Source organism: Penaeus japonicus, unplaced genomic scaffold (assembly GCF_977035675.1).
Source record: "Penaeus japonicus unplaced genomic scaffold, GWHDUDI00000001_assembly GWHDUDI00000029, whole genome shotgun sequence".
NCBI lineage: Eukaryota > Metazoa > Arthropoda > Malacostraca > Decapoda > Penaeidae > Penaeus > Penaeus japonicus.
Window position 1 is genome coordinate 9059110 of NW_028234431.1, and position 12500 is coordinate 9071609.

Here is a 12500-nt window from a genome sequence, read left to right on the forward strand (position 1 = left end):
TATTCATTTCTTTAGCCACACAAAATAATGCACAGAGTTTTATCCTTATATGGAATTACAGTAATCTATTCATTTTTGAAATCATGTTACAAATTCAACATGTTGGTCATTAATCTTTGCAAAGCATCGTTTAATCATTGTGGTATTACTGATGAATTCATGGTCATCAAACATCGAAAAGTGAAGGAAAGAAGCTCCAAGCTCCACGTGCGTTGAGTCGAAGAGCTGATTGTCTGTGGCTGTCCTCAAGCTCGGCCAGTCAGCTGGTCTTCTCTGAGAGAGGGAGAGCAGACAAAATCATCAGATCTGAGAAAGAGAGTACTGAATATGGTCTTATGTATATGTATTAAATTCAAAACCTGTCAAGACTTTGATCTGTGATGGATGGCTTACAGTATTACGTTCTACCCAATATTGCTGCAGTGTTGAGTTATGGCCACTGGCTCTAGCAAAGGCGAATGAATGTTTTATGTATTCTGGCAAGATAGTTCTTGAACTGATTCCTTTTTTGACAATATTGCCAGGTAGGTGTACAAGCTCTATCTTGCTAGAATAGACATTTGTTAGCATTGGACATACCACTTATTGGTGTGATGCCAGTGGTAGATGTGTGGATGTTTGTTCGTGAAATTTACCAATTATCATTATTATTATTTTTTTAATGTCATTACTTTCTATTTTTCATTAAATTTTTATTTAATTCAGTTCATGTACGAGGTTTGTTTAGAACATTGTCAGAAATACCAAGATAACTTAATTCTTGCAAAGCCAAACTAGAAATAAAAACACTACAGGACAATGCAACAAAAGACATTAAATGATAAAAAAATATATATATCTATATATGTAAATGTGTGTGTATAAGAATATCTTTTCTGCAGACAATTTAGACAATGGGAGGCCGCTCGCAGACAGCGCTTCAACAAGGGCTTGGACAAGTTGCGGTTGGTATTACCCGACTGCGATCCCAAGACAAAGGTGGAGATCATCCACTCAGCCATCGAGTTCATTCAGGAAAGCAAGGCATTCAAGGAGAATGTTCTTGCGGGAAATGAAGCACAAGAGCTGAGTAAGTGTGTGGAAGGCATTTCCTTTGAACTTGAGATAATGTTATTATGTGTTGTACCCTTAGCTTTGAATGAATGTGTTTGATTTGGTATACATGTATTTAGTCCCTTTATATGTGAGTGTTCAGTAAGTGTAAGGGTAGTATCTCTTGTGAACTCTCTGGGAGAGGGTGTATTGTAAGTTTTGAAAGCACATAAGCATCTTGGTGGTGCTAGTAAAGGTTTGAGTTCTGAGTACACAAGTTTAGCAACAGTGAACGTGGAAGTATGAAGGTTGACTAGGATTTTTCAGATGACCAAGATTTTAAAGTCATTGATAAGTCAGCCCAAAAGTGGTCATACTAATTCACTGCCACATGGGTGCTGGAGGAGTTGTTAATGATGGGGGGTATTGGAATCAGATTGGCAGACGACTCCTAGTTAGTCAAGGACTTGTTACACAACTTTACGTGAAAGAAATATTGAAACTGCATTTCTAGAAAAAAAAACATATTTTGTGTGTGTGTAGGGGTGTCTTTATGGAGACGTCACACAAGTCCTTGTTTTGTTACTCTTTTGTATATTTTTTCACCCTGGGATCTGGGATCAAACATGATCCCAGATCTTTGATGTAAATAATAAACATAATTGGTGCCAGTACTGATCCATATGGGGCTCTACTTGTTACTTATCTCCATGTAAAATGTTTTTCAGGTGTGTACCTTTGTGCTCTCTTTCTATTTCACATTGATTTCTTCACAGAACGTGTAATTCGAAGGTTAAGGAAACAAGTGGAAATCCTGAAGCAGAGGAATGCCATCCTTGTCAAGCTTTTACAAGAAACTGGATTGCGTATTGAGTCAGATGCTGCAGGTGGAGAGATTATTTATACCACTCCAGGTAAGTGAATTTAATAATATCTATGATATATGTATGTGTTGTGGGTAAATCTAATGTGTGTGTGTGTTTGGTTATTTGTTAGTGTTATTTCAAGATCTCTATGTCAACTTTTTATTGGTGAAAGTCTAAGTAATTTGTTGAAAAAAAGTCATATTGAACTTTATGTTGAACTCCCTGTTTAAATTCCTCTTCTTCTTTCTCTTTCCCTTTCCCTTTCCCTTTCCCTTTCCCTTTCCCTTTCCCTTTCCCTTTCCCTTTCCCTTTCCCTTTTTCCCTTTCCCTTTTTCCCTTTCCCTTTTTCCCTTTCCCTTTCTCTTTCCCTTTCTCTTTCCCTTTCCCTTTCCCTTTCCCTTTCCCTTTCCCTTTCCCTTTCCCTTTCCCTTTCCCTTTCCCTTTCCCTTTCCCTTTCCCTTTCCCTTTCCCTTTCCCTTTCCCTTTCCCTTTCCCTTTCCCTTTCCTTTTCCCCTTTCCCTTTCCCTTTCCCTTTCCCTTTCCCTTTCCCTTTCCCTTTCCCTTTCCCTTTCCCTTTCCCTTTCCCTATCCCTTTCCCTATCCCTATCCCTATCCCTATCCCTCTTCCTTTCCCTCTTCCTTATTCCTCTCCCAATCCAACTCCTTCACCCTCACCCTAACCCTAACCCTAACCCTAACCCTAACCCTAACCCTAACCCTATCCCTATCCCTATCCCTATCCCTATCCCTATCCCTATCCCTATCCCTATCCCTATCCCTATCCCTATCCCTATCCCTATCCCTATCCCTATCCCTATCCCTATCCCTATCCCTATCCCTATCCCTATCCCTATCCCTATCCCTATCCCTATCCCTATCCCTATCCCTATCCCTATCCCTATCCCTATCCCTATCCCTATCCCTATCCCTATCCCTATCCCTATCCCTATCCCTATCCCTATCCCTATCCCTATCCCTATCCCTATCCCTATCCCTATCCCTATCCCTATCCCTATCCCTATCCCTATCCCTATCCCTATCCCTATCCCTATCCCTATCCCTATCCCTATCCCTATCCCTATCCCTATCCCTATCCCTATCCCTATCCCTATCCCTATCCCTATCCCTATCCCTATCCCTATCCCTATCCCTATCCCTATCCCTATCCCTATCCCTATCCCTATCCCTATCCCTATCCCTATCCCTATCCCTATCCCTATCCCTATCCCTATCCCTATCCCTATCCCTATCCCTATCCCTATCCCTATCCCTATCCCTATCCCTATCCCTATCCCTATCCCTATCCCTATCCCTATCCCTATCCCTATCCCTATCCCTATCCCTATCCCTATCCCTATCCCTATCCCTATCCCTATCCCTATCCCTATCCCTATCCCTATCCCTATCCCTATCCCTATCCCTATCCCTATCCCTATCCCTATCCCTATCCCTATCCCTATCCCTATCCCTATCCCTATCCCTATCCCTATCCCTATCCCTATCCCTATCCCTATCCCTATCCCTATCCCTATCCCTATCCCTATCCCTATCCCTATCCCTATCCCTATCCCTATCCCTATCCCTATCCCTATCCCTATCCCTATCCCTATCCCTATCCCTATCCCTATCCCTATCCCTATCCCTATCCCTATCCCTATCCCTATCCCTATCCCTATCCCTATCCCTATCCCTATCCCTATCCCTATCCCTATCCCTATCCCTATCCCTATCCCTATCCCTATCCCTATCCCTATCCCTATCCCTATCCCTATCCCTATCCCTATCCCTATCCCTATCCCTATCCCTATCCCTATCCCTATCCCTATCCCTATCCCTATCCCTATCCCTATCCCTATCCCTATCCCTATCCCTATCCCTATCCCTATCCCTATCCCTATCCCTATCCCTATCCCTATCCCTATCCCTATCCCTATCCCTATCCCTATCCCTATCCCTATCCCTATCCCTATCCCTATCCCTATCCCTATCCCTATCCCTATCCCTATCCCTATCCCTATCCCTATCCCTATCCCTATCCCTATCCCTATCCCTATCCCTATCCCTATCCCTATCCCTATCCCTATCCCTATCCCTATCCCTATCCCTATCCCTATCCCTATCCCTATCCCTATCCCTATCCCTATCCCTATCCCTATCCCTATCCCTATCCCTATCCCTATCCCTATCCCTATCCCTATCCCTATCCCTATCCCTATCCCTATCCCTATCCCTATCCCTATCCCTATCCCTATCCCTATCCCTATCCCTATCCCTATCCCTATCCCTATCCCTATCCCTATCCCTATCCCTATCCCTATCCCTATCCCTATCCCTATCCCTATCCCTATCCCTATCCCTATCCCTATCCCTATCCCTATCCCTATCCCTATCCCTATCCCTATCCCTATCCCTATCCCTATCCCTATCCCTATCCCTATCCCTATCCCTATCCCTATCCCTATCCCTATCCCTATCCCTATCCCTATCCCTATCCCTATCCCTATCCCTATCCCTATCCCTATCCCTATCCCTATCCCTATCCCTATCCCTATCCCTATCCCTATCCCTATCCCTATCCCTATCCCTATCCCTATCCCTATCCCTATCCCTATCCCTATCCCTATCCCTATCCCTATCCCTATCCCTATCCCCATCCCTATCCCTATCCCTATCCCTATCCCTATCTAAGGAAAAAATACTTGTGGAAGAAGTAAGTAAGAATGGGACCATAACTGTGAGTATTATAGAGGAGGAAGGGACACAGACTGAGGAAGCCAGCAACAATGGGTCCAGTAAATTAACAAGCAGGAAACTTGACGGAGAAGAACCAGATAAGACAATAGGTACAGCAAAGGAGCTGTCTATGGCATCATCAGAAACCTGCTTGGTTGTACAGGACATGCAACATGTTACAGTCCATCCTGAAGTTCAACCACAGTCAATTCCAACAACGCAGTCAGTTCCAGTATCAGCTTCAAATTTTTATGGTAACCCAACACAAATGGTCACTATTCAGGTGCATGGGGGAGAGAAAGTACAAAACAAGGGGCAGAAAGTTGTCCTGCTACAGTGTGGGAATTCTGCTCCAGGCACATTCCAGCTCGTCCCTCCTATAGCGGACAATTCCCAGCTCACCTACGTGACCCCATCTCTCTCAGGGGTTCCCATCATGTCTACAGGTGTTCCTCCCTCAATCCTGCAGACAGGAAATCTTGTGAAGGTGGTAAATTCACCTCCAGTTCTCCTCCTTCCACCTCAGCCCATGGTTTCATCCTTACCACATGCTACTAAATTAAAACAGCCGATAATACGGCCTTAAACATTCTTTCTTTTGATTAACATCTATCTTTTTTTATTACTTTTCCCCACCCTAACAGAAAAATTGCACCTAAACCTTGCTCTTGTAAGCCTGTTACTTCCTCACAGGCAAAGGATGTTCCAGGTAGTATTATACCAGCACATCCAAAGAATCAGGGACAGGTTTCACCTGTCAAGAGAGATCTCCTTCACACACCCTCCAAGGCATCTGCCAAAGTGAAACGGCCCCTCTCTTTAGAGAGAAGTAATGGCAAGGCAGCTAAGCGTAGCAGAGGTGAGTTTTCTGCAGATTTACCTACCATATCAAAGGTTCCTGCGGACATTCAGCCTTTAGAGTCATCTAGCCTTAACCCAAAGACTGTGACTGTAAACCAGGTCGAGCTTGCCAACGAGGATGGAGAAGACCTACAGGAAATTTCAACAACCACTTTAACAGGTCTTGTGCATTCAGCTGGTATCATGGATTGTGTTGGAGAGGATGCCTTGGGGAACATCATGGATATCCCTGTCGATATGCCTTGTGTCATGACAGAAAACATAAGAAGCTCAGGGATAGAGGCTAGCAACCCTACAGATGACCGTCTCGTGGAGATGTTACGTTCGATTGATGAGAGTGATCCACGTGCTTGTGAGTTTTCTCCTCCTTCCTCACCTGTGAGTGGCACAGACCCATTGGTTGAACAGAACAAAGGGCCAGAGGTACAGGATGATGCTGTTGAAGTTAGTTCAGGAGATGTTGAAAATGGTAAATTATGTGAAGAAAATCCAGCAATACCTACAGAGGAAAATGAAGCAAGCTCAGTATCTCTAGAAAATCAGCAAGAAGTTAGAGTTGAAGATGAGTGTACAGTACCAACTAGTTCTTGCACATCAACTGAAAGTTCTGTGACTAGTAATTCCTATAGTATTACAGCCTTATGCTTATCATCCAGGCCTCTGAAAGAGCAGGAATCATTAGTAAATGATTTTGGTAAGCCATCTGTCTCTTCAGCTCTGACTGTCCAGTCGCCAAATATTCAGTCAGTGGCACAGAGTACTCCAGTGACAATGTCTACTGAAGGTACAGATCACACCCGAGTTTCTACTCCACTAGTGCTTCCTAGCACATCTGGGGATTATTACTTATCCAAAACACCTTTACCTTCACGGGAGCACCTTCCAAAAGCTTCATCTGCCCCTACAGTGTGTCAGTTGCCATTACCACCAGCACCTGTCCTTCCTCCTCCAAACATTTTCCTCAGAAATCCCCCTGTACTTCCCTCCTCCTCTCATTCCCTGTCTCTGCCACTTCCACCCCTTCCATTGCCCCCTCTCCCTCCTCTCACAACGGAGCACCATTCAGGCACCCTTCTGTCTTCTCCATCAGTCTCTTATTCAAATATCAGTATACCAGTGACTTCCTCATCATCTAGTTTGGTAGTGTCTAACATGGCCACAAGTTCAGTAGCATTTACCAAAGCTTCATTAAGTGATCCAGTATCCCCAGCAGTGATCTCTCTACCTAACATATTTACAGCTCCTTCAACAACTATTTCACTGTCAAATTATCATATGCCATCTCAGTCTCCATCTTTTTCATTTTCTCTCACAATGCCCTCCTCCTCCTCCTGGACTTCGATGACAAACAATGCATCTTCAGTGAATAGCAACACTACTAGCACTTCAACGCCAACAGCATCCTCCCTGTTTTCTTCTACCTTCTTACATTCATTATCTACCAGTGATACATATAACTCAGGAGACATATCGGTCATATCTAAGGACTCTACTAAAGATTTACAAGTTTCCGTTGCATCATCAAATGTACAGTCACGTAGTTCAGACACTGTTGATGCATCTTTGTCTTCAAATGCAAGGGAAAATAAAGAGCAAAAGACAATACAGGTTACCTCATCACCCTCCACAATATCTTCCACATTGTCCACATCTTCTGGCACAGATGTGGTTGTAACCCCAAGTTCTGCAGGTCCTGCAGGGTCATTATTATCAACGTCTTTACCGTTTTCATTGTCAACATCAAATGCCTCATTACCAGAATCTTTAGTAATGCCAACTAGCCAGTCAGCAATAGTGCAGTCACCAGCATTTAGTATAATGTCAGGTTTATCTTCTGTATCACAACTAATTACAACAACAGCAACAAAGTCTTCTGGAGTAAGTACCTCTCATTCGTCATCACTATCAGCTATAGAGCCTGACTTTGTCACAGCATCCAATCAACCTTTTTCAACAGTGATAGCTAGTAAACATCCTGTTGAATCTATGAAAAATCAGTCTTCAAATATAATGCCTGGAAAGGAACATTGCATTGGCCCTCCCTTGTTTTTAACATCTACACCTACAGCTGCCACTAATAAGCTGGATCTCCCTCTCCCTCATCCACTAAGACTATTATCTTCTACTCATACCAGCACGGCATCTACCACCAGTGGCCCTCTTGATAATGTTTCCCATTCTGTTACCTTGTTTACGTCCAATTCTTTCAAGAGAAATACCAGTATTACCCAAAGCCCTCCGATTTTATCTCATTCTCCACTCTCTCACTTGCCTGCAGTATCCTCCCTTGCCCAAACAGCTGTGCCTCCATCTACAACTGGCAGTATTTTTAGCACCAGCGGAACACAGACTCTCTTCCAGTCAAAGCTAATGCTCCTTGGGGAAAGTGAGGACACAAATGCTCAGCAGTTATGTAAAACTTCAACAAATGAACAGCTGTTATGTAAGGATGCTAATTCAGATATACCAGCAGTATCAGGAAACATTGAGGGAATAAGTTCTGTATCTCTGATGGATCTAACCTTACCTACAAGTCAGGAAGATGCTCAAGTTTCAGTCCACTCAGAAGTAAAATCATCAGATGCTGAAAAATCTAATGAAATCCATCAAAGCTATTCTCTCAAGAGGGTGAACTCAAGTTCTGCAGCATCAATACTCTCCACTACAACAGTAACACCAGTGGTTGAGAAAAACCTAAAGTCAAGTGAGCCAAAACAAGTATCATCAGCAATTGACCTCCCAGTGAATAACAAAAGCAAAACTGGTCCTGTTGACCTTACGCCACTTTCTGTAGTCACAGCCTCCCAACCATTACCTGCAGTTTCAGCCACTCAACCAGGTCCTTCTATTACAGGCTCAGTGCCAACAGTATCACATACCTCCCTTCAAAGCCAGAGTTTACCAGCACATACAAGTGAATCTTGCCCAAAAGTGAGTGACAAATCACAAAGAATAAATGATGAGACTGTAGTTCCCCAGAACAGCCATAACAAGTTAGATGCCATATCTTCTCCTTCTTCATCAGTACCCAGACCAAACAAACCTAGAGACCACAAAGAAGGACATGAGGGCACAATGACACAGATGTCCAGTACCCATAAAGTTGGTCCAGACAAGGACAAGATACCTAGTGCTTCAGTGCAAGAAATTGAAGAAAGGCCACAGTTAAGACCCAAGTCTGATGACAAAACCGATAGTGGAGTCTCCCGTTTAACAGACCCCCAACAGTACATATGCATTGAAGTAAGTAAATGCAGTGAAAGCAGAAGACAAATAGAAAATGATAGACAGTCAGAACAAGTACCAGCAAGAGAGCAAAGTAGCAAGAAGACGAGCACATCAACAATGAGTCTCTTGCACTTCAGTCGACAGGAAAAGCAACTTCACACTTCATCACACTTAGTTGACATCTCCCATTCTCGACCGACAACCTCTCTGGAGACACCGCTCACTCGCTCAGCAGATATTCTCACGGTTCCATCTTCTATAGTTCCCCCTTCTCTTCCTTCATCTTCTTCTATCCACAGAGTGACACACCATCAGGCATCCACCAAAGATCAGCAACAGAATCCTCAGATTTCCAGTAATGTTGTGCACAATACTCAGAGAAAGACAGATCATATTGTTACCAGTCCCCAGCCTGAAAAGCTGGTACAGCAAGTTCAGCACATGCCTACACCTAAGTCTCATCCAGTTCAGCAACTTCAACAGCAACAGCAACAACAACAACAACAACAACAGCAGCAGCATCAACAACATCAACAGCAACAACAGCAGCAGCAACATCAGCAACAACAACAACAGCAGCATCAGCAGCAACAACAACAACAACAGCAGCAACAGCAACAACAACAACAGCAACAACAACAGCAGCAACAACAACAACAACAGCATCAACAACAGCAACAGCAACAACAGCAGCAGCACCATCATCATCACCAGCAACAGCCATCAAAAGATGCCCTAGGGATGCAAAGATCACCAGCAAGTGTGCATGCAGTTCCATCACAGCCCCATTCGCAGCAACACCCACAGCAGCAGTCCCTTGCAAAATACCAGTCCAGTCAGAAACAAGGACAGCAGCCCCAGCCTCAACCTCAGCAACAGCAAGCAACTCCCTCCTCTGCTACAAATAATACTCAGCAGCAGCATTCTCAGCGACAGCAACATCAGCACCAAGCGCACCATCCATCACAGCAGCACACAGCAACTAATTTAAATCAGCCACACCTAAATCAGGCAGCCTTACAAAAACACCAGCAATCACAAACACAGCATCACACACAGCAGCAACAACACCAACAACAAAATTCACTAGTTCAACAGCAGGTGCCTGGACATTCATTATTGGGCCACAACACCAACATTGTGGCTGGTGTTGCAGGGGCTGTTGTAGGTGATGTTAGTGATGTCCTTGGGGACAAGGGCACCACGGGCCAAGTTCCAGGGGCAGCTATGCAAGCCACCCATCAGCCTGGGATGGTTACCATGCCATATCATCCCCCTATGGTCACAGCACCAAGCTACATGCAACCACCAACCTATGACTATAATGCATATTGTCGGAAGGCCCCACATTCACCTCGTACAGAAGGCAGACACCAGTGTTATGGCTATGGGAAGCAGCACCAATACCAACATGGGGATCTCCTTCCACCAGATGCTACAATGATGTCTGACCCAAGACTGGCTCATAATCCCCCCATGCCTATGCCTGGGCCTTTCTTGGAGACAGCTGATGAGCCGCCACCCATGCGCCCAGAACCAGCATCAGAACACGTCAGGTACTTCTCTGTGAGTCACTTGGTCAGTCATTCGAACGAGCCAAGAAAAGCATCCATAAGTGGTCAGCAGAAAGACGGATCAGCATCCCACACAGAGGACAAAGCCAAAGATTCGACAAGGACAAAATCAGGTAGCAGGAAGTCCGAGAGTAAGTCCCGAGGGACAGGAGGAACCAAGAGCAGCTCTCAAGGAGACTCCCACTCTAGACGTAGGAGCCCAGCAAGAGGATCTCAACAAGGCAACAGTGGTTCAGTGGCTCCTGCAATGTGGAGCAACAAATCGTCCACTGTTCATAAACAGGGACACAACTATTCGGCAGAGGCTCTCTTAAGCACTCAGAATTATGGCAGGCCGACCCACAGGCCACCTGCAAACCAAAACTACCCAATCATGGCCCCTAACCAGATGTACCAAAGCAACTATTCTCCACAACAGATGAAGAACTTTGTTCCTAACACATCGTTTGGATATGCAAGCCATGATCGGAGTGGTCAGAGTGGTTGCAACCCAGATTACAATTTCCAGTTGCATACTCAGGCTTCAGGTTCCTTAGCCTATGGAAGCAATATGGCATACATGCCCACAGGTTACCCCTATCAGAATCTACCTCCCTCATCAACCTCTATGCTCTCTGGTGATATCATGGCTCCACCACACCCAGCAGGCCCTTACCCTCGCTTCCATGAGTTCCCAACAGACCAAAGCAACTTTCCACCAAACCCAACATTTCCACTGCCACTTGACCCACAAGATGTATGTAGTGGAGGTGGATTAATGGGAGCAGCTAGTAGTGCAATGGCAGTGCGAGCACCTCACTCTGACATGCAGCTTGTACCCTCCTCATCAGTTTCATCTACAGTGGCATATTCAAGATCTAATTCAAATCGAAGCAGTGGGAACATTGGAGTGAGTTCAAGTGTTGGAGGTAGCATCAGCAGTAGTAACCACACGATAGGAAGCAGTAGTGGTGTGAGCACCAAGAGACCTCGTTATGGGGAAACCAATATGGTAAGCAGTGGGATGGGAGGATCGGCAAATCTCTTGGATGGTGGGGCACTGGCTCACATTCCCCTCCATTCTTTTACACCTCCATGTGATGATCCAACATTAGTTCATTCAAATTTGTTCCCTGGTACAGCACCTAGGCACCAGAGCAATTTCCTCTTGGGCCCTGATAACCTCATGCCCATCAATACTGCTCAATACCCAGGGACTAGTAGTGGCACAGGGTCAGGAGGCACGGGTCAGTTGGGGGCAGGTGGAGTGGCAGGTCCCCCAGGCACCCGCACAGGATCGTCTGTTGTTCTGCCACCTGGTGCACCGCCTGGGCACGTTCCCTTCAGCCCTCTGCGTGTGATGGACAGACAGCAGGTTAACATGGCACCTCCCACAGCTCCACACCTCTCCTCATCATTGTCCAACTTCAATCTGACAAGCATCATCCCTGAGATTGATGGAAAGGTATATTTTTATCAATTTCTTGTTTGCTCTTAATGTCCATAAATTGTTTTCTTGAATATTTTTTATGACTTTTGATGCGATATATTGTGTGGAGTTATATGATGCATATGCGTATAGAGTGTCCACTCATGTAATAATAACTATAATTTTCACATTATACTTCCTCTACACAGGGAGGAGAAAACAACGGAGGAATGGGTTCTACATCGCGTGGCACTGCAATAGGTAACAATGAAGTTCTCGGTGCAGCTATCCCAGGCCAAGCACGGTTGCCTCCAATGCCCTCCTCGCTATTGCCACCAGCAGAACCTCTGAAAGGGTTGCCCACTGATGCAAACAGACTTCCTCCTCCAGTACTGAATAATTCCATGAACAACATCTTCACACACACCCCACATCATCAGGTGAGCATTAAGTATAAGCCACAAAGTTATGGTTTGTATTGTATTGTCAGAAGTTTTTGACATTTAAATTTATATTTGCTTCTGGATGTATGCTTGTAAAGAAAGTTTTCTGTAGGTTTTTGATTCAGAGACTGCTTAATGTAAGTTTACAGAGATATGTAGTTAGATGTTCTCTTAACCCATTCACGCCGGGGCAGTTCCGGCTTTGCGCGGTCGCAATACCGGGGTTCTCGAACGCGTAAGCCTAACGCCTCGAGATTCTCGGGCGCACAAGCCGCAAGCCTCGGTTGCCCGCTCGCTCTACCCGAGCGCGCGGCTTCCCCTCATAGCGCGTCCAGGGCGTCTGACGCGAAAACCA

The 12500-nt window shown here is 45.0% G+C and overlaps 1 protein-coding gene across 1 annotated transcript in view; it reads left to right on the plus strand.

Annotated features, from left to right (window-relative positions):
• Positions 1–12500, plus strand: part of LOC122262339 (uncharacterized) — a 14302-nt gene that overhangs the window by 1004 nt on the left and 798 nt on the right. The window contains exons 2-6 of the mRNA XM_086553881.1: positions 882–1069; positions 1809–1953; positions 3996–5198; positions 5276–11738; positions 11912–12142. Coding sequence (XP_086410007.1) covers positions 882–1069; positions 1809–1953; positions 3996–5198; positions 5276–11738; positions 11912–12142 — 8230 coding nt within the window. The remainder of the gene's footprint in view (positions 1–881; positions 1070–1808; positions 1954–3995; positions 5199–5275; positions 11739–11911; positions 12143–12500) is intronic.